The 22,191-nt window shown below is 37.4% G+C and overlaps 1 protein-coding gene across 1 annotated transcript in view; it reads left to right on the top strand.

The window, feature by feature from the left end:
* The window catches only part of FRMD3 (FERM domain containing 3), a gene marked incomplete at its 3' end in the record, with an annotated part of 171,884 nt that extends 164,739 nt beyond the window's left edge, over positions 1-7,145 (top strand). Inside the window, exon 14 of the mRNA XM_080362358.1 lies at positions 6,550-7,145. Within this exon, the coding sequence (XP_080218484.1) occupies positions 6,550-7,145 (596 nt within the window). The remainder of the gene's footprint in view (positions 1-6,549) is intronic.
* Between the last annotated feature and the right edge of the window lie 15,046 nt (positions 7,146-22,191).

Below are 22,191 nucleotides of genomic sequence, written 5' to 3'. Positions count from 1 at the left end.
TGTATTACCAGCAACTGCAGCTTCTTAAGAATGATGGAGCTGGGGCTGCCCTTCATCGTGCTAATCCTCAGCTGCTGGCTTTGGCCCCTTAGAAGCAGTAGCAGCTGACAGCATTTATGTCAGACCTCTTGCACGTTCATGTTCTCAGCGGATGACTACTATAAACTCGTGTTTTATTCAGCTGTTCATGTTCCTGTCTGCTCCAGTAAGTTAGAGGTTTGGAGCGGTCCTGATGTTTGGTGGAAAGGAAGTGCTGAGTTTTGACTGGTGTGATGAGATCTCTCTGGCTCTGTAGAATTTGTCCGGTTACTAGAAAAGTGTAGCAAATTTTTGCTATAGGTATGTAATATAAGAAATGAAATTGAGCTTATTTACTTCATATTCCAGTACCACATGTTAAAAGATTCTGATCTATGGAATGTAAATTGCCAGTAAAAATATACAATGAAGAATGGAAGGAAGAAGTTCTTCTCAAATGTGATTTAGTACTCAATTTATAGTCTTTTAAATCTAAACACAATATAAATTTAAACTATTACTAGAGGAACAATAGACTTTTCAAAATCTAACCCCCCAAATGGTACAAAATTATAGCCTTATAGCAAAACAATTGTTATGCATGAATAGGAACAAAGGATTTACAGCGATGTTGTAGAGTAATTAAGGGATATTGGCTCTAGGCTTGCTTTAGCTTTTACATTCCCTTTTTTCGTTGGAAGACTTTGAGGAGTTGTTGTTTGGGTTTTTGGGGGGTTTTTTTGGTTGTTGTTTTTTTTTTTTTTTTTTTTTTTTTTTTTCACCTCGTTTTATTACTTCAGTTAACTGACTGTCTTGAAGGCTACTCAAAAAGTAAATGATCTGAAAAACTTGCTCTTTCTTAAATTTGTGTCACTGGAATATTTGGTGCACTGCAGAATGCTTTTGAATTTCTGTGCTTTAATGTGCTATTCTTATGCCTGCATAAACATTATAAGTGATATGTGCCATAATGATGTGAAATGTGTGTCTTTTGGCACTGTCAAAATCTGAGTAACCCAAAATGCTTATCTGTATATTGCAACATGACTGGAACTTTGCTATGGGCTTACACTGACCATGGTTAGTAGCTAATTCTTTCCTCAATCCTTGCCTTGAGAAATGTGGTATTATAGGGAACATGAAGGAATGAAAACAACAGCTTTAGATATGCAATTTTTTAAAATATCAAATGAGCTTGCAACAGCAGTAGTTAATGTCCATTCTAAATTTTCTTTTTTTTTTTTTTTTTGTATTAAACCATTATTTTCTTACACTTGTATTTGGCTGATGTAAAATACAGTTACTTTGACTGAGTATATTTTCAGAACACATAAACCAGTTGAAAATTCTTTTTATCTGCTCAAACTAGATAGTGGGCTATAACGTTGATGTATTCTTTGGAACTTTGACACGTTCCAATTTTAATACAACCACTTCAGAAAACACTGATCTGAAAAGGTTCCTTGGCTGCATTCAATCCACAGGTTAATCACAAGTTATTTGAGAAAAATACAGTTCTAATGAAAGTTAATATGATCTTTTTTGTTTATGTTCACTATGGATGTTATGCATGCTGCAATTTACTCTGGGGAAGGAGAGAAGGCTCAAGAATCATAAATTGGGGTGACCTTTCTTTGCAGTAGCTGCAGCTGTCCTCTCTATGATGAGAAACATGATGAGGATATATTACTGACCTTGCATCTAAGCAGGTATAGAGAGGCCTATGGCCAGGATTCACAAATTTGGGAGTTTAAAATTAGGTCCTTTAATCCATATTGAGGTGCCTATGTGGCTCAACTTATCTTTTACTCTATTAAGAAAAAGTGAAAAGCACATTTGAAAAATCAAATTTTAGTACTTATATATCTAAAGATATTTGCTAATCCTTAATTTTGAGCTCCAGCATTTAAAAATTTTGGCTTTTACATTTTAAGATATCATCAGTGCACTCTCAAATGACTCAGAGTATGATTTGATGATCCAGCAATAGCTGCTATTGCACTGTGCCTTGGAGAAAGATCCTCCCAAAGCTGTTCTCACCTGTTAGTGTTGATACATGGTTGTGTCTAGTTTCAATCAGTTTGTATCCTCCTGTTGATGACTGTGGCAAGTACATTTATTAATGTGAAGCCTGGTGTAGACAATAAGTTCCAGCACAAAACATGTTCCCTGCTGAAATGTGATGGATTTGTGAAATGGGTGTTACAGGAGAGGACAGAGTAGTAGTTGAGACAAGGAATTTGAGCTGGGCAGTCACATTAAATTAATGAGGAAACATCTGCGTTTTCTTTATTGAGGACAAGGTTTCATTTCAGCTATGCAGATCTACTGGCTAGGTGCTGGTAAAAGGAGCACACCTACTCCCTTTCCATCCCTGGTAGCGTGCTGTGCTTGTGAGAATATCTGACACGGCAGTTCAGGAAGAAAAACTATCAGAGAGCTAACCCAGGAAGAAATGTAGTTATTTTCCTAGGTTAGCTTTGCAATCTGGCTTGCTCAGGGATGAAATGAGAGGGAGAAAAAATGGGTTTTTTTGATTGATTTAGCCAGAATGTAACCTCTACCTGGACGCATGGCCAGTGTATCTCCTAGAGAGTTGGAAAAGATAACAAATTACAGGGGCAGAGATCTATCTGGATCATTTTGAAGACTTAAAAGGGAAAGTTAATTTTAATAGCGAATGTGCTCTACTGAAGGGAGGGAAGCTTCTTGAGAGTGGTGTTCTGTAAGGAAGACGCTTTCTGCAGTGAATATAACATGATATATAAAAGCATGAAATAAGAAGGAAATCCAGAATGTTGTCTTGCCAGGTAAGGAGCAAGCTAGCTTGTTCAAAGAGTAATTTAATGTAAGTAGGTTTAAAGTGCTGGTTTTCTGCCATCTCTTGTATCTTTTAGATGTGTTTGTAATCTGTTGTAGATTTTGTGTTGCATTTATTGATATTTCATCCCAACTGGTATTAAGTTTAGTATAGTTTTAAAGCTACCAGATATTAACAAGGCATTGCTTGCCCAGTTTTTAGGAGGTCTGTAAACTGGGGTATCTTAGGAAATACCTTACTTACCCTTTGGATTGTGTGAAGGACATGCTAACAGAACTGCAGAGGTCCCACGGAGATTTTGTGGCAACTGTCAGGCACTCTGGCATACAGCAGCAGCCCCATCTCACAAAACATTAATCTGATTTACAAAGTTTCAACACATTAACTTTGCATTGTCCCATTCCAATAGATGGGATGAGGGTTGAGTTAACTCTGAACATGACACTCGCCTTGACTAAACAGATGAGATCAAGTGTGAGTTAACTGTGGGTAATTCTGCATGGCAATGCAAAGTGAATGACAGACAATCACTCCGGGGGTCCAATTCAATTATGAATTTACTAAAAGCATGTGGTGGAATACAAATTACAGCAATTAGTGACTTTGCAAAAGTATGTTATAATATCACAAAACTTATCAATACATTGACAACAAAAGCCCTGCTAAGAACAGTGGATTTGCAACAATTGCTAACTATAGTGCAAAACTTAACAAGACTTTAGCAGCAGAACTTAAAATGATATTACTTTTATAGGTTCAAGAAAGAGAGAGAGAGAGAAGGAAAATTAAGATATCAGAGAGAAAGATATCACCACTCCACAGGTACATTGGTCCCACAATGACCTCTGGAGGTGGGGGACATGTTGAAGATTAACATTGCCACCAACTCATATAATGCCTGAGGTTGTTTTATAACTCAGTTCATTTACATGCGAGATGGGAGAGGGTGGTTTGTCTTCTTCCTCTGCTTGTTCTTCATGATAATTAGGAAGACTCTTCTGGAAATAGGTCTGGGGTCTTCAAACTAGGGGAAACTATTTCACAGTACTGACCAGAAGTGAGTTGTTTTGCCTGTCAGGTATAGCTGTTGGTTCGTGGTTTCTTTGAGTACTTGGCTCTCCAACAGATGGTTCATCTCTATCATCTCAATTAGGCCATGAGGTCTTTCACAGCAACACTGTTAATTGCCCTTATCTTACAAAGTATCTGCTTCCGTGGCCATAAAACCTTGGGAAAGAGAAGACGAGGTGTCGTCTATCTTTTCCTCCCAAAGTAACAAAACCCAGATGTTTAAGGCATAGCATAGCCCTTTGTTCTGCTAAGGATGGGAGGAGCACTTCAAAGTTGTCACATGTATTGGCAATTTTTTCTGGAAATACTCAGTATTTTGGGTTCTGGCTCATGTGCTCAGGGCCAGAGCACTTCTGAGTGATGTGATAGTGCACAAACCTGGTACCGGTTATGAAACAAAGATTTTTGTGGATGTGTCCTATGCTGAGCGCAGTAGCCATGGTAGATAGAAAAAAAAAAAGGAAAAAAAAAAAAAAAGAATTTGAAATAGAAATTAGAAGACCTTGTCATTCAGGAATGCAAAATTTTTAACAGCGAGAAAGTCCAGAGTAAGGTAAGTATCATCAGCTTTGCTGAAGTGTAGTTACACCTATTGCTAGCTTAATGACAATGGCATAAGAATATTCTTTTGCTATCTAGTCAAATGGAAGAAAGGTAGATCTCAGCAACAAAGTTAATAATTTCAGTACAGTAAATGCTGTCTACCATTTTTAGGACTAATAATGTAAAAAAAAAAAATAGATAAATCAATGACACTTTCAGGAATAAAAGTGAAAAAGCATCTGATCTCAAAGTGAGATTCTTTGCAGTATTTTGCTTAGTAATAGTTGAGTTACTATTTGAAGTTGTACCTTAGAATTGTGATCCAAAATGTGTCTAAGTTGTATATCTTCCTATATTGTAGATGTCTTTATGACTGGGATTGTCGCTTTTCAGTTTTTGTTCTACATCATATGTTTACAGACCAGTGATGCATCTCTTTCTTATAGCATGGTTCAGGTCATGCTTCATTCCCCTCATCTCCAAATGACCATAATGGGCCTTTTGGTTAGTTTAATTTTTTTTCTGTGTCTACCATCCTTTAATAGCAAACTTTAATGGAACTTGCTGAGACACCTTTACTTCACACTGAAAACCATTGTTTGTCTAGTTTAATTGGCACTGGAGGTGTACTGCTTTTCTGACGACTTGCTTTTCTGTAAGAATACATTTTCTTATGTAACACATTGGGGTTTTTTTGTTTTTGTTTTTGTTTTGTTTTGTTTTGTTTTGTTTTTTTGAGTCTCTGAACCTTAATCTTTACTACACTAAAACTGGAATGAAACTTTGATGGATGATATCAGTTTGCTATCTTTTACAGAGACCTTTCACTGAAATCAAAGAATTGGGCTAATCTGAATTATACACAGTACTTTGACATCAATTTCCTGAGTTACTTGTTGGATAAGTCATTACCTTGTTTTGGTTTTACCTATTATATCCTTATCTATATGTTGCATTTGGATTAGTCATCAGTAAACTATAGAAGGATGCTTAACATCACAAAATGAGAAGTGCTAAATGTTGTTATTATAGATTACTGTCACACATTACACTTTGTGTGGTCTGTTGCTTTTGCACATAGATGGCATTTGCTGACAGTAATGAGTGTTGGATATGGGACAAATTTAAAACTGTTTACGCATTGGTTTGTCCCAGCTCTGTGCTCAGGTCTTCTCCCTTCCACTCCTGCAACTGACGACCAGCAGCAGTCATTGCAATGTTGATGTAGCTGCAAAACATCTAGACTTTTTTCCTGACTTATTGCTGTGTTAGTGTTAGATTGGAGAAAGGGAAGTAAGTTTTGAGAGGAGAGAGCTTCTGAAGAGAGTGGGATCATAATAAACAAGTATGCCAGTTAGCCTAGGAAAGACTCCTCTGTAAGGGAGAGATAAAAATTTAAAGGAAAGGGAGAATAGAAACTGTGAGTATGAAAAGTACTCACAGAAGAAAAAAGAGGCATAAGGAAAGAGAGCTTTTTAAAGAGGTGAGGCATTTTCATTCTGTTTCAACGATACCTAATCTTCATACTGTGCGTCAAACTTCCTCTCATTTTATCCTCTCTACTGTTAATGTGAATTTATAATGATAATGTATTGTCTCTTTTTAATGTCTAATGTATTGTCTCTTTTTAATGTCATGCTCTATTAAAAATTCCCAAGTTCAGCCATTTTCTTATCACTTTCTCCTCATTTATCTCACAGAAATAAAGGTAGGTTGTTGTTGTTGTTCTTCTTCTTCTACACCAAATGGCACCAATTCACATTTGTTCTAGAGATTCATTTATATCAGATGTCTGATTGTAAGTAGAAAATGGGCTGTTCTGTTTTCTGTTTTGCATTACACCATTATTAGAGATAGTTGCGTCAGACAAAGTAAATCAGATCTGGTGTGCTGCAGTGTTGTAAAAGACATTGCCCTCCTCTGGAGCTTTTCAAAAAGCTTTCCAGTTTTTGCTAATTGGGTATGGTCTGGTTTCAATATGCAAAATCATTTCAGAATCATTGTTCCAACCTCTGTTAGATACTATTGAAAGGCTGTGTTTTACCACCAGGAAGGCAGAAATTTAGGATCACTATCTTCATTTATTTTTTTTTCAGGTATCCATCTGCCAAAGGAAGATGAGATTTCAGTACCTGTGACTTCAGGCTCTCCAGCTGAGGACACTGGAGACAATGTTGATCCTGCCATTGAACAGGAAGAGAAGATGAAAGAGGAACCTTTAACCATCTCAGAACTGGTATACAATCCTAGTGCCAGCTTGCTGCCCACTCCTGTTGATGATGAAATTGACATGCTCTTTGATACCTGTCCAAGAGTAGAGAATGAGAAAGATGATACAGATTCATTTGAGGAACTGGAAGCAGATGAAAATGCATTTTTGATTGCAGAGGAGGAAGAACTGAAAGAAGCTCGGAGGGCGCTTAGGTGGAGCTATGACTTTCTAATGGGAAACATAGAGGTGAATGCCTTTGTGAAGAGTTTCTCCAGACTTCTCCTTGTGGGCCTTGGACTGTTGTTGTTTGTGTTCCCTCTTCTCCTTGTTCTCTTGGAGTCAGACCTTCAAATCTCATTTCTCCATGAAATCCGTCAGACACCAGAGTTTCAGCAGTTTCATATTGAATATTACTGCCCCCTTAGGCAGTGGGTGGCTTGCAAAATAAACTTCATTTGTGACATGCTGGGCAGCTTTTAAATTTTAAATAAATACAATACAACTAAGGGCTATATTCAAAATTTCGGTTAGTGCCAGTTTTCCATAATGACCCTGGGGCCATCAGTCAATAGCTGTCTTCATATGCAGTTGATTACAGATTTGTCAGGTTCTTAAATTCTCCTTAAATACTTAAATCGCCCCTTTAGTTGCAGGCTTATAACAGTCACCTTTCAATAACCAAAAATAAGTTTTATTTTAATTATGTTTCAGACTTCCTGCTCATGTGTTACATCATATAAGTCAGGGTCACGACAAGTTTCATTGTCCTTAACGTTGCAATCCATGATACTAAATCAAATGAAACTGAAAGAAGTTTTTTGAATATACTCCTTAGTGCAGCAATCTCTTCTAACCAATGCCTATACAAGCAATGTTTATGCTGGGTTTTTGGTTTTTGTTTGTCTTTCTGTTTGTTTGGGTTTTTTTTACATTTGTATGTGTTTAAAATATTTTGGTAAATTTTTAGCAAAATACAATTTCTGATGTTATTTAAATGTACAGATTGGTAAGAATAATGCTCAAGGGCATGTAGGATATTTTTAGTGTTTTAGCAATGGTTTGTTTTTAAACTACTGACTGGGAAATGAGTTTAATATAGCTCTATACAGAGGGACTGTGATTTGGGAAATTATAGAAGGTTCACTCAAGTTCAGTAGGGGCTGCTCGGTGGAGGTGAAAGGACACCAAGTATGGAGAAGAATTTTTGAAAGGCACATTTGTAAAGCTTGGGGAAGTTAGCAGAATTTAAAGTAATGACACTTCCTCTTACCTATCAGGTTGTCTTACACTTTATCAATGCTGTAGAAAGTCTCTACAAGACAGTCCAAGTATGTTTTGGAAGAGAGCAAGTCTTCAGTATAAATGTAGGTTATTGTGTATAATATGGAAGAAGATAATAGTGAGTAGCAAAAAAAATCAAACAAAACAAAAAAAAAAGGAAAAGAAAAAAGAAAAAAAAAAGCCAAAAGCCTAGCTAAATCAGTAGGTGAGAGACCTACTTTTAATACTGATAGAGAAGAAAAATGTATTCCTTTTTAAAAGCAAAGCATTAGGCTGTACAGCTGATGTAAAAATATTATACTGACTCACAGTTAAAGGCTTAAACACTTTGAGATGCATCTTCATCCTTGATGCCCATTATTACTAGTCTCTAAATCAACATATTTTCTGCACATACTAATATGCTTCCTTTCACATATAGCAGCATACTTACCCTCTTTCCCTGTTATTACGAGCCCAGTTACATGATCTAATGGTATTTTGTGTAACATGGATTTGTATATCTAAAGGTATTCCAATACAGCTTAGAGACTATACTTAAGTAAAATCCTGTCAATGCTGAGAAGATTTTAAGGTCCTCAAATGTAGTACAGAGATTGTATTTAAGAGGAGAAAGTTTTTATTCTTTCCCCTCCCCCTGATGTTAGTGCAGGCATATTCCATATTTAAACTAGGCAACTCTGATTTTGGCCTTAGAGTTTTTCTCTTGATTAGACATTTATGAATTGGAGATATATTTTAGGCTGGTTTATTAGATGTGCATTTAACACATTGTAACTACGTTTCTGATTCCTACTGAATAAATTCCTTTAGTTTTGATATCAGAGAATCGAGTTTGCTTGGTTTTCTCATGTAAGCCTTTACAAATGTCTAGTTTGAAAATGGCAATTTCCATAGAGGATTTCTCCTTCCTTTCTAATCTTCTCCAGTTTTTAAAAGACAAAACAGTTAGAGGGCTTAGGAGTTCTTTTTTGTAGTTGAAAACTTTTGGGTTGCTATTCATTTTCCAAAAACAAAGGCTAAATTAAACAACTATCTTTTTTATCTTCTCTTTGTCCTTGCCAATCTGTTCCCCAGAAGAATCGTTATTGATTAGTTACTTGGGTGTGTATTTCTTCTTGTGCTACTTGCAGCTAAATGATCCTTTCCCATGAGGTGAAAATCATTCAGCCTAATAGAAATGGTGAGTGGACTAAAGTAGACATCTGGCCTTAACAGGAAATTATTCACTTGCATTGTGTCTAAACAAAGGTATCAGAAAAGGTGTTTCAAGTGCCGAAGCCTGTGAGAGCTGACATCCTGCTGGACTATGGAGACATGGTTCCATACAGGCTCCCGTGTAAGTTTGAGCATTATTAAAAAAAAAATAAAAAAATAAAATCCTATGCTCTAAAATATAGTCTTGTCCCTGTAAATGGCAGCACTCCAGGATTGGGAGTATTGTTATGCTTGGTTTAACTCCATCAGAAAATAGCTGAGTTGCGTGGGAACATAATCTCAGAGAATGTGCAGTGCAGTGAGGTTTCATGTAGGGTTAAATGCAAGCATGTGTGTGCACATCTGCCTGCCTTCACTGACCGTGTGCATACATTCAGACCTGGCCTTTTAAAATTCTTCCCTTCCTTCCTGATGTTCAGTGGTCTATCAAAGTAATTTAATTGAAAGTTAGGACAGTCCTATAATTTACAGGCCAGGACCATGTAATACACACAAAAAGTTATGGCTGGGGATATTCAGAGAGAATAGCAATCTAGTAGATGATGGACATGGATTATGGAGCATCTATAGGTGCAGTATTGTGTATTTCTCTCTGTGCTTGGATTATATTGTAAAATGTTATGTACTTAAAATCTATTTTGTGGTTTGTCTAACATTTATAAACACAACTCTGGGAAGAATTAACAATGGTTTTATTTCATGGAGTCTAAGGGGAAAATATACCTGTAACTTGAGCCTTATCTTTGTACAGTGAATTTCGCATTTCTATATGTCAACATCCTGATTGTTTTGTATGTTGATATGATGGCAGGAATCCCTAATAAAAATACACTGGAGATAAGCTTTCTGCAGTTATGACTGTTCTTATGATGAAAGATGTTTCACAAATAGTAGTTTTTGTTGAGAATTGGTACATGATATAGTACCGATTTCTTAGGGCTCTTACAATTATTTTTACATCATTCTTTTTTATTCATCAGCTGGAGAAACACTAAGAAAGTGCTTTAAAGTAAGATGTTACTAACATGGCTTCAGATGCATCAATCAAGGGCCTAATGGTTTGCCAAGTTACTATGTAAGAGTTAGTCAGACTCTTGAATTTGACCCAAAATAATCTTACTACACACAAAATACAAATTGAGAGGTCTGTTTTTAAAGTTAGACCCTGGCTGTAGACTTATGGCTGCAACATTTTGATAGGCAGATCTGTCTAGAGTGTTACGCCAGTAAAGCTGTGCAGCTTCTGGATGGACCTTCCTTACATTAAGTTGGTTGGGAGCTCAGAAAGTGCAAAAGCATCTGGTGAGAAATGTACAGTCTGCAAGAGGCAATGGAACATCATATTTGGGAACTAAGTCAGAGAAACCAAGGCTACTTCTTGAGCACATAAAACATTTAGTTGGAGACAGGTCTGTACTGTATAGAAAGTGCCAAAATCTAAATGGACTCTCTGGCAATTAGAGAGGGCCAGGGGCCAGGACTGTATAGTACAGGTAGACCTATTTATTCAGGTAAAATGATGAGTTTATAACACTGCCTTCAAAAGAGGTTGCATTCCTGCTTTAACATAAGAATACAGTATATCCTCCTCAACATTGTTTGCATTCTAAGTATCTGCCATGATTTATTAAAATAGTGTGTGTACTTTGGGTAGAAATTCAGAATTTGTCATAAATTCTTTCTGAATAGTGACACTCAAAATTTATCTCAAATTACAACTCACTGAAATGTCATTCCAAATGTACATTTGAAGAAATCAGGCTCCATTAGTCGGCACTAATGGTTGCTGTAGGTAACTGTTAGAACTTCACAACAGCTGGGTTGGCTGAACTGGAGATCACAAGGATCTGAAGGCAAGAAACCTCATCTGGAAGTCAAGGTGCATTTCTCACCTTTTTGTTTTGTTTTGCTGTTTTTTTTGTTTGTTTGTTTAGTTTTTGTTTAAATCCCAAAGGAAGTAATTGTCTCTTCTGTTTGCATGGATTTACTGCAGGTTTTCTTACACCTGTGTTATATGTGGAAAAAGGTCTCTGAGACACCTTGTGAAGTTCTCTACTGTTACAGCTGTTAAATGCCATGCTACAAGACTTTGATCCAATAGTGCTGTATCTTTCATTCAACACCTCTACAAAGGCGAATCCTTCATCAGCCTTATCCTCAGAAATTTGTAGGAGCTGTTTTGATGTTCTGAAGTTGTCTTGCTTGCAGTTGCTTTATTTTAAGGCAGCTAATTTCTGTTCATCTCAGCCAGATGGACTCCCTGCAGCAATTCCATCTTTGTTACAAAGGCTCAGAGCTTGCCCTTTACGTGTCTCATAGCTCCTTCCTAGAAAACGTGGACACTAGCTGTCCCTGTGAAGTAATGCTTAATGATGTAGTTGAAATTTAAAGCTGTGGCATAACTTTTATCACAAGGGTTTTCCTGCTATAACAAACCACAGCTCAGTCCTGCATTGCAGTGAAGAACAATAAGGCATTTATTTCCACTTCCCAACAAGGTAGTGGAGGAGTGCAAAAAATTGTTATAAAACCGAAAATTAAACATGAGCATGAAAAATTACCTGTTCTATTTATTTCATTCTGACTTTTCCCATCTTACCTTTCTTTTAATTTCAATGCAGGTATGTTTACTGAGCTTTCAAAATTGCAGATATTAATACTTCAGATAATCAAAGTGGTCCATAGAATCTTCATCAGTGTCCTGATGAACAAATACTACCTACTAATTGCTAGTCACAAAGGATGAATAGAACGTAATTGGTTTAAATGGACTAGAAATTGGGGTGAAATAGGTTGCATTTCTTTGATTGAAGAGCAATTAGTTATATTGATTGAATAAGACACATCTTACTGGGAAGAACTGTAGACAGAAGAACATGGAAAGCCTCTCAACTGCAATCCTATGTATCATATTTAGAATCTGTAATAAGATCTACTGCATGTAAGGTCTTCTGAAAGCCTGTTTTTAAAACCACTCTTAAATATTTTCTCATTTGCAGTATTATGCCAAAGAGAAGTTTTGGGAGGGCTGCCAGGATTTTTAAATTAACTTCTAGTGCAATTAATCTGGCAATAAAACCTAAAATTTCACCTAGTGTGTTCTCTACTTTTCTCAGATCAAATGTTCAGATTCCTTTTCCCACAGATAGAACTGTGTCGTGATTTAACTCCAGCTGGGTACTGAGCACCACACAGCCACTCGCTCACTTAGCTCCGGTGGGATGAGGGAGAGAATCAGAAGAGTAAAAGGGAGAAAACTTGTGGGTAGTGATAAAGACAGTTTAATAAATAAAGGAAAAACCATGCATGCAAGCAGAGCAAAACAAGGAATTCATTCACTACTTCCCACTGGCAACAGATGTTCAGCCACTTCCAGGAAAGCAGGGCTCCATCACGTGTGACAGTTACTTGGGAAGATAAATGTCGTCACTCTGAAAATCCCCTCCTTCCTTCCTCTTCCCCCAGCTTTTATACTGAGCATGATGTCATATGATCTGGAACATCCCTTTGGCCAGTTTGGGTCAGCTGTGTCAGCTGTGTCCCCTCCCAACTTCTTTGTGCACTTGGAATGGGGTGAGAAGACCTTGACTACTACTTGGAAACAACTAAAATGTCAGTGTATTTTCAGTGCTATTCTAAACCCGAAACACAGCTCTATATCAGCTTCTAGGAAGAAAATTAACTCTATCCCAGCCAAAACCAGGGCAAGCTGGGCCGACATAATGATAGAAAAAGGACTTCTGCCAAATTCAAAAAGCATCTGACCACAAAGTTTACTTACATCTTTTTCTCGGAATCTAAGTCTATAGCTGCAATGCTCACTCGGCAGGTACATAAACACTGGAAATTGCAAATTCAGTAGCGCAGTATCTTATAATCTTCTCATGACCACCACCATTCCTTTACTGGTTTTTGCCTAGCTGATGGCATATGCCATTTCAGTCTGAGATCTGGTATGTCCACAGTGGACTGTAAAAACAAAGATGATGTAAGGAGATGCGTGCACTATGCTAAGTGGGCATAAAACCAAAATAAGTGTCAACTGCTGGTGAAAAATAGACCAAGTCAGCTTTGGTTTACAGCTGCCAATCTGTTCTTGGTATTCCAACCCACCGGATTTTTGGACTAAATCTACCATTAAGCCAGAATAGCTGAGTTATGTTTTCTTTGTACAGCCCACCAAAAATATTAAAAACTCTATTACCTTTAAGACCATTATTCTGTCCCCACAATTTTCTCCATCTCAGATGGATGGGAAGTCCTCTTCCCTTCTTTACCCTTGCCTTCTCCCCCACACATTGCCTTCCCCAAAAGTTATTCTGGAACCTCAGAAATGAGATGAAACAAGATGTATCTAAATAGCATGACGTGGTATGTGTACACAGAGGAAGGACTGATCTCTACTTTTAGTGTGTGAGCAGTGCCTTTTTCATTGCAATAGCATAGCTTGAAGGATTCTGAGGAAAGGGAACTCAAGAGACTGAAAAGAAACAGTTTCTATTGCCAGCCATGTACTCATGACTTCCTCTTTGGGTATATTGTCCTTCTGATCAAAGCCTCCTCTGCTGTTCTGATTTAAGCAATCATACTGCACAGAGCATGAAGCTTGTCTTCTCAAAATCCTCATTTTGTAGACGTCTCTTCCTCTTCCATTTCCCATGTGCAAATTTAATGCACACCCCAGACCTTCCAACCCTTGCACTGATCTTCAGCATAGTCCATGGCTCTATCCACCCTCTCTGATCCCACTCTCTGTCCCCACTGCTTCTCCTACCCCTGTGCATCCCTGTGCACCCCCTCATAACACCCAGCACCAGAAAGGCTTGGACATGAGAAGGGGCCTGATCAGCCTCCACAGCAATGGCTGCGCTTCCTAAAAGGCTCAGGCAGACCCCCTGCTGAGGCACCAGGGAGGCCACAGAGCTGTGAGGGGGGGACAGGTCTCTGGCTGCAGCTTCTCCCCACATGCAGCCCCACATGTGGGCTGCTGCTCCTGGGACTCCCATGGCCACCTCTATCCTACTGGTGCACTGTGGTTTGGCCACCCTGTCTCACAGGCAAGGGCAGCTGCGGCAGGGTTTCTCACTAACAGGGCAGACTAAATCTTTGGCAGAAAGGCTTTAGAAAGGCCTTTCCATTCTCCTGGTTATTTACAAGAAGTGCAGCTAATAACACTAAAGTGAGAGACAGTTCTCAGTATTTTTTTTCCCTATCCTTTCTAATTCAATACTACTTTGACTTGTCATTCTCCTGAGCTGTAAAACACGTACAACTGATTCCTGTACTTTGTGTGCTGAACAGCTAATTTTTGCGTCTTGCATTGCAGCACTCACTGTCCTTACATAGTTGCTAAAAATCTACAATTATAGCAAATTATACTATGATCCAGCACTCTCAGGACCTTTATAAAGTACAATAGCATCTATTTCAAAGATTTTGGCTCTGTGGTTGTTTCTACTTTCCTGCTTGTGAATAACTCCTCTGAATTTATGGTTGTGCTTTGTCTATCGACTTCCAGACTTATCAGGTCTCCCTTGGCAGGACACTGAGAAGGGCATTTAGCAAAAAGCAATCAGTGGTACTCTGAAATCACAAGATATTCCCCTCCAGAAGCCAGAGTTATAACAACTTAGAAAAAGAAACATTACAAATTTTTAATTATGTAATCTTTACTGAGCATTAATAAAACAGATCTTGTGTCTAGCTAAAACATTTTACAACTGTGAAAGTACACTAGAAAGCTTTGCTAATTATGGAGGTTTGTGTCTCCATAAAGATACAGAAAGTGAGGAGGGTAATGCTATTTGCAGCTACATTTATCAAAGCATTCAGTTCCCATATGGATTGTAAGAGAAAAAGAAAAGAAAAAACAGTGGTTGGTATTATTATCAGATATAAAGTGGGCTAACTTCACAAGTATAAGAACCTCTGATTGTTTTATTATGAGTTTCTTCATATTTTATTTATCCAAATCCTTCTTGGTAATGGTATGGTAGATGGTAGTGGTAACAGTATGGTAATGGTATGGTAACAGTATGGTAGATTTAGCCTGTTGGAAATGCTGTACTGGATCACACAGGAGCTAGCAATGTGGGAGAAATTGTTTTGGCAGTACCACATGAGACTGAACAAGAATCAACAAACAGATGTGAAGGATCTGTGGGAACAGCAGTTCCAGCTAAAAGGCCTTGGACAGATTATACAGAAGTATGTTTCTTATAAGTGTAAGAAGTGATAGCTCAGGCCAATGAGAATGATATCTCGGGTCATAAAACTGCCCCCATATGTATGATGTGTGAATGTTGGGCCTTGGTGTGTGAATGAGTGCATTGGACCGCCACCCACAAAATATGCATGGGAACGTGACTGAAAACAGTCACAGCATGAGTGTGGTGAGTTTAGAATAACATTTTTTGAAAAAACGGTCTAACCTCTTGGTCCAGCCCTGTATCTGTAAACATATAAATTGAGAACTGTTAATAAAAGAGAGCTCAGTTCTGCCTGGCTCTGGTCTCACTGCTAACAAGAACTCTGTGCCTGTGCAACTCTGTCTGCATCCCGATGTGCGTTATTTCTAGTCACCACAGGACCTACATAAAACTCAGCAAAATATCCCAGAGGTGGCCACATTGGTCAAGACAAAGGTAATCATGGTCTCCTGCAGCCAGCTAATTGCCATTATGATGAAAGCCTACTCAGCTTGGTTAAGAGTATCATTCAACTCCACGACAACTTTAAAATGAAGTTATGTATGAAACACTTTTATCCCAAATATAAAAGCATGCCCAGTTATCTTAAATTCTGTTGCTTCAATCAGTTTATTGTTAAGCTGTATACATAAATAAACTAATTCGTCATTTAACTAGCTATTTTTTTGTTGTTTTTGTTCAGGCCACAGAAGTTTCTGCAAAATAGAGGAAAAGTCTATATCTGTTTGTTGTAAACGCTTGTTCCACCAAAGTTCACTATAATGAAGGAAGATATTTTTTGTATTTTTTATTTACGTATTTGTGTTCCTTTTGCTCCAAACTGATGACTGAGTTACATCAACTCAGGTGTTTTTAATATGTAATTCACATCTTCCAACTAGCTGCTTGACTCCATCTAGAAAATTTGCACCTAATGTCTCTAAAATAATGATAAGACAATGACAGTGTAGTTATTTCAATACTTTTAATACTACCACTAATTTTAAAACCTAGTTTTATATTTCTAGAAATATAATTCCTAGATATTTTTTTTAAGTATACATGCCTAGATACTTTGAACCAGTGAAATACTGGCACAGGTTGCCCAGAGAGGAGGTAGATACCTCTTCCTTGGACATGTTCAAGGCCAGGCTGGATGGGGCTCTGAGCAACCTGATCTAGTTGAAGATGTACCTGATCACTGCAGGGGGATTGGACTAGATGACATTTGAAAGTCCTTTCCAACAGAAACTATTCGATGATTAAAGACAAGGTACAGGAGTACTGGTACCACACCTTTACAAATATGGAAATAACAAGTTTCTCACAACGTTGTAACTGAAGTGCAAAATGTTATATGTTTTCAGAAAAAAGGTATGAGGACAGGATTAGAAAAAGCTGTAAGAATCAAAACATGCATATTATATAAAGGGCTACATCTGTAAGTTAAGCTAATTTTTTTAAAGCAGATGTAATAAAAAAAATTATTAATTATTTACTATGTGAATTCTAAGCTTAAGCAAGATTTTGTGAATAGGAAGGACCCTCCTTATATTCTGTGTTACTGGGGAGGAAAAATCTGTATTTACCACTGACTACCAAATCACCTGTAAAGCACTGGTGTTCACTAAAAATGTGGTTTAAGACTGTCCTCTTGTGGCACTACAGAATAATCCATCAGAAGTTGTCTTGCACAGGAACACTTTTTAAAGAATTAGATTCTGGTATTTGGTTGTGGCGTTTTTTTGTTGGGGGGGGGGAGGGGGCGGGGGGCGGTCATTGCCTGTTTGTTTGTTTTTTAAATGATACTACAGAAATATTTGCAAACAGGTTTGAATTAGACGTTTACAGTTTTAGGCATAAGTCTTTCAAGTTTTGCACCAGTTTGGGAAAACACAATGCCAAAGGTCTCCAGTGGCACCTCTTTTCATCTCTCCAGGCAAATGTGGCTGGGTGGCCCTGGTGTTGGTGGAGCAGCAAGCATCCAGTCGTCCTGCTCAGAGCTCTGCCATTGCTGACGGTACCCCTGCAGGTACATAAACACGTAGATCTCCCTATATATGCATCATCTATATGGTATACCCATAGTATTGTGTCTGTGAGGAGTAGTGAAACCAAGCTCCATTTAAGTCCTGGGCTGGGCTTGTGTGGGTGTAACAACCCTTTAATTGGCAGTGAGCATCTCTCTGCACGCCAAGCTTGTGGTTGGTCATACCTGTCAACCCCTCTTGGAAACAACAAGCTTCTATTGTACAGGAGGTACTGGTAAAAACTGGGAGAGTTGGATCTGAGCCAGAGAGCTTTGGTTTGACTTCATTTTAGGATGAAAAAAAAAATCAAAGAATATTTGAGAATTACCCTTAGAGAAGGCAGGCAAGCAAGAGCATGTGGGAGAGGCATGCTTTGAAGATTATTGTGGGCTGATAACCTGAAAACCAGGTTTCTGAGACCAGTTATTACAAAAAAAGCCTAGTATGATTGCCTTACCTGTTCAGATAGTGCCTGCAAGATGAAGTTAGCTTCTGTGTTCATGGGTGTTGTTTCTGAGCCTGTATTATTTGTGAATTATTTGTGAATGCTAGTTATTTGTTTTGTTCTGCTTTTAATCAAACCCACAGGAGTCTGGGTTGCATTTCTTGCTGTGCCAGTTAAGATTTTGAGACAACAGCTTTGTTGTTTTTCTTACATCTGGCAACTGAGAAAATGTACATCAACCCCAAAGGTAATGTTTGAAAGGTAGAAATGCACAAAGCTATTACTACTCTTGTAGTCTAAATTAGAAATGGAGAAAAGAGGGCAGTTGAAGAACTTAGAAATAAAAATAGTAAAAAGCTCTGATGTACAGGGTACATCAAGCCTTTGGGCCTTAAAAGAACTATGTAGAAAAAAAACTTAGGCTGTGAAATAATGAAGTATTTTCTTGGAAGGAACTTCAATTAAGTTTTTGAATAAGAAGACCTATTTTTTCTGCACTGCCTCCTCTGTATTTCATCTCTTATTTCCTGCTGTATCTTACTTACAGTGTTTATTTATGGCTGTAGTTAGCAATCGTCAATTCTGCTGTATTTCACAAAATTTTATAACATTTGATTCATTAAGCATTTCATTTGGTGCCTACTTTTTTACAGATGTCATTCACTCCCTCTGCCTTCAAATATTAGAGGAATTTTTCCATGTTTAGCTGGTAGGTCCCATTTTGATTTGACTGTCTTTCTGACAGTCTTGTAACACCTCATGCTGCCTGCTCTGCTGGAATCAGATGGGCTGTGAAGACTGCTTGGATCCACTCCAGTGGCTTTGCTGATGTGGAAGTTGTTCCTGAGGACACTGGGTATGCAAGAAACCTCTGTTAGAGCAGAGACTGCTTAGTATAATTTTGTTCTTGTTGTTGATGGCTTTGATACCTGAGCCTGTGTGTCCCCTTCTCCACGAACAGAGAAGCCAAAATGGGAGGAGGTGGAAGATCACTCAAATGTATCTTGAACCTGAGGAGTGATATCATATGACTTGTAAGTTCTGACTTTTTTGTTGTTTGCTTAATATGAGTCAGGCTTCTTAGGTGCATTACTTGGGCAAGAGACTAAGATCAGGGCAGGAACAGAAGTTTGAAAAAGATGCAGCGTTTCACCTAAAATTTTGATCATCTGTATCAGTTCATCTCACGGTCTTTAAGCCTAGTGGAAGCTTCAGATTGTAAAGAATCTGATTTGGCTTGAAAGTATCTGCTGTCAGGTTTGCCTAAGGACAATTTGTCCCAAGAGCAGCCTCTGAATTTGTTTAATTGGTTGTATTGACTTGGAGAATTGATCTTCGGAAACACAAAACCAGCCTTAGCTGCACTATCAATTCAATTGCTTCAGTAGTCCCTTTTTACTTACCATTAAATTTGTGATTGACTAGCTTATAGTGTATTATTTTATTGCCTTGTTTCTTAAAATAAAAAAGTAGCAATATGAATCTAAGGAATAAAATACTCAAGGAAGACACTTAAAAATAAGCAGCATCTACTTTCAAATGAGTACTTCAGCCTGAAAGAAAAAATTGCTATGCTTCCTTAATATGAAGGGAAATTCATTACTACAGAGGTGACCCCTGGAAAATCCTGTTGAGAATAAGCCTTACCTAGGTCTTATTTATATACTTGATCACATGCAGGGTCATGTTATCAACATTTCCTTGTTTGACTGCTTTGTCACTCTGGAAGACAAACATTGCTGCTAAGTTGTAAGAGAGAGAAGAAGACACATTTTATGTGAACTAGGATGCCTATATGCTTGAAGTTAAGCATGTAGAAGGTTTCTTGTAAGATTAAGGTCTGTATCTGTAGAGCGGAAAGAGGTTAGGATATATTTCCTGCTATTTACATCACTGTTTCTTTTCCTCCAATTAGATCCATATATGTCAAGATTAATAGAAAAAAATACTGGTAGTGTCAACCTTATTGTAGCTTTGAGTGTAAAAGCAAAAAATTAATTCAAATATATTATAAACCTTTTTGAATGACATCTCCACTATGAAATTGAATCCTGAATAGAATTGCATATTGCACATGAATCAAAGATATCCTGCAGTACTGCAGTGTTCATTCAGGAGTTTACTTGTGTTGCCCTGAGAGAGTTTAATTTTTCTGAGCTAGACTTTGGAAACAAAAAAACCCCTATGGATTTGCTTTAATATAACTGGAGACATTTTCACTGCAATGAAGTCAGGATTTTACTTTCAGGGTTGTTAGGGTTTTCTGTGGATTTAGCTGGTCACACATTAAAAAATTTTTTGCAGAGGCTATTTTGGATATACCTTTCATGTATATGTGGATATATTTTGCATATATTATGAGTTTGTTGAATATCTGTCAGCAGAAAAAAAAAATTCCTTACTGTAATTATTGATGATAGAAACTTTACTTGTCCTGCCCTTGGAATAGTGAGCTGTGGTTTAGGATTGTATTTTAAAATTGGGTTTTATTGCTTTTTCTTAAGCTTCGCAATTGCTTTTCTGACTAAATATCAGTTTTATTCAATAGCCTGTGTTATGCTTCTAGTCCAGAATGTTATTTTGGAAATAGCACCTTGCACAGTTTTGTGTCTGTTTTATCATTACGATTCCTGATTGATTTTCAAATCAACCAATATAATCCTGTTTGTGAAGTGGAAAAGTCATGGAGCTGATAGCAAACTGGAGCTTTGCATATCATTGTGTCTAGCTTAAAGGTAACAGTGAACATAGTTGTGGTTTGATTTGTAACATATCAAAGTAGCAACAGAATACTGTGTAAAAGGCTTGTTGCCTTTTAACCTGTTAAATTAAATATCACCTAGTTTTAAATTTCGTACAAGAATACATGCAGAGCCTGTTTGTCTGGATTAAAAATAAATAAATAAAAACTGTTCCAAATATTTAGGAAAATAAAGGAACACTTGAAACAGCTGTCATGTTTGCTGTGAATACTTCAAACCTTGAGAACTTTTAAAAATGCAGTTGAAATATGCCCATTGTGCATTTGCCCAATGCTAATAATGAAGATTGTAAACGAAAAAAACCTTAATCTTCTCACCTATTTCATGTTAGGCAGCTAATACAACTTCAATAAAGAAACACTAGACTTATGTCTTGATTTGGCATCCACTGTGCTCTGCATCTTGAGGGTCTTCTTTGTCGTTGGTAAAGAATTTCCTTTACTAGAGGAAAGATGAAATCTATTGTAATTGTTATTACTAAAAAGTAAAATACCACAGTGTCTTTGTTAAAGCATAGATAATTTCAAATGGATTTACATATTTTGGGATCTTTACCCCACTATCTTACTATTTTCTGCCAATAAAATAATGCAGTTTTGAATTTATTAAAGGAAGATCCTAGTTTATTTTAGCACACTTTCTTTTCCTTTCAGATGGAACACTTTTCTAAAACAACAACAGCTGCATGCCCAACTCCCTAGTGAAACAAGCACACCTCACACTTGAGATCTTAAGTTCATATGGGCCAAGCCCTTAGCGTACTGTGAAAAAAAGTAAGGTTACGCACTCTAATGCTGACAGCAAATCATAATTAGCAGTTTCCAGGGGAAAAAATTTGCATTCCATACTGAAGGCAGAAGAAGTTGGAAATCAATTTTTGCTGCAAAACAGCACTCAGCCATCCAATGAGACATTGTGAAATGTGAATGTTTATACACTGATGTGTGCAAGAGGCTTTGCAGCATTTAATTTATCATCATGAAGTGCATAAAAAGATCAATTCCTACTAATTTCCTAAGAGAGATTTCACTACTTTCTCAAAACAAGTGTTTCTATAAGATTCAGTCTAACAGTAGTAGAAAACACAGCACAGGAGAAAAGAGTATACTAGATAATAAAAATGATGAGATGAAAAATTCCACTTTTGCCATAAAGACTGGGATATCCCATGCTCGCAAAAATATTACAGATAGCATCAAGAAGATTGTGTTCTCTTCTAAGGCAAAGAGAGAAGTGGATGATTTGGAGAATTTGATCTCAAATTTTAAAGTTTTTGAAGTACTGACAGGTCAGAAAAGCAAACATAGATTTGAAGATACAAAAGAGGAAGATAGATAAAATGTCAGAAATGAACAAGCAGATTAGTACAAAGCAAATGGATAGTACCCTTACTGAATCAAGTATTGACAAAATTTTGGGTAGTAAAATAGTGCTACCATTAGCAGCAGAAGGCTCTGCTGTGGAAAGCAGTCGTTTGCTACCATACTTAGGAGACAGTCCTTCAGAAAGATCCATGTCCTTATAGGGCTTTTTCCAACTATAAAATTCTCAACTCACCTAAGAGAAATTCATGCAATGAATATGGTTGTACTCGGTTCAGTA

This window comes from Nesoenas mayeri (assembly GCF_963082525.1).
Source record: "Nesoenas mayeri genome assembly, chromosome: Z".
Taxonomy (NCBI): domain Eukaryota; kingdom Metazoa; phylum Chordata; class Aves; order Columbiformes; family Columbidae; genus Nesoenas; species Nesoenas mayeri.
Note: the sequence above shows the minus strand (reverse complement) of the source record. Positions and strands in the feature narration are given on the sequence as shown.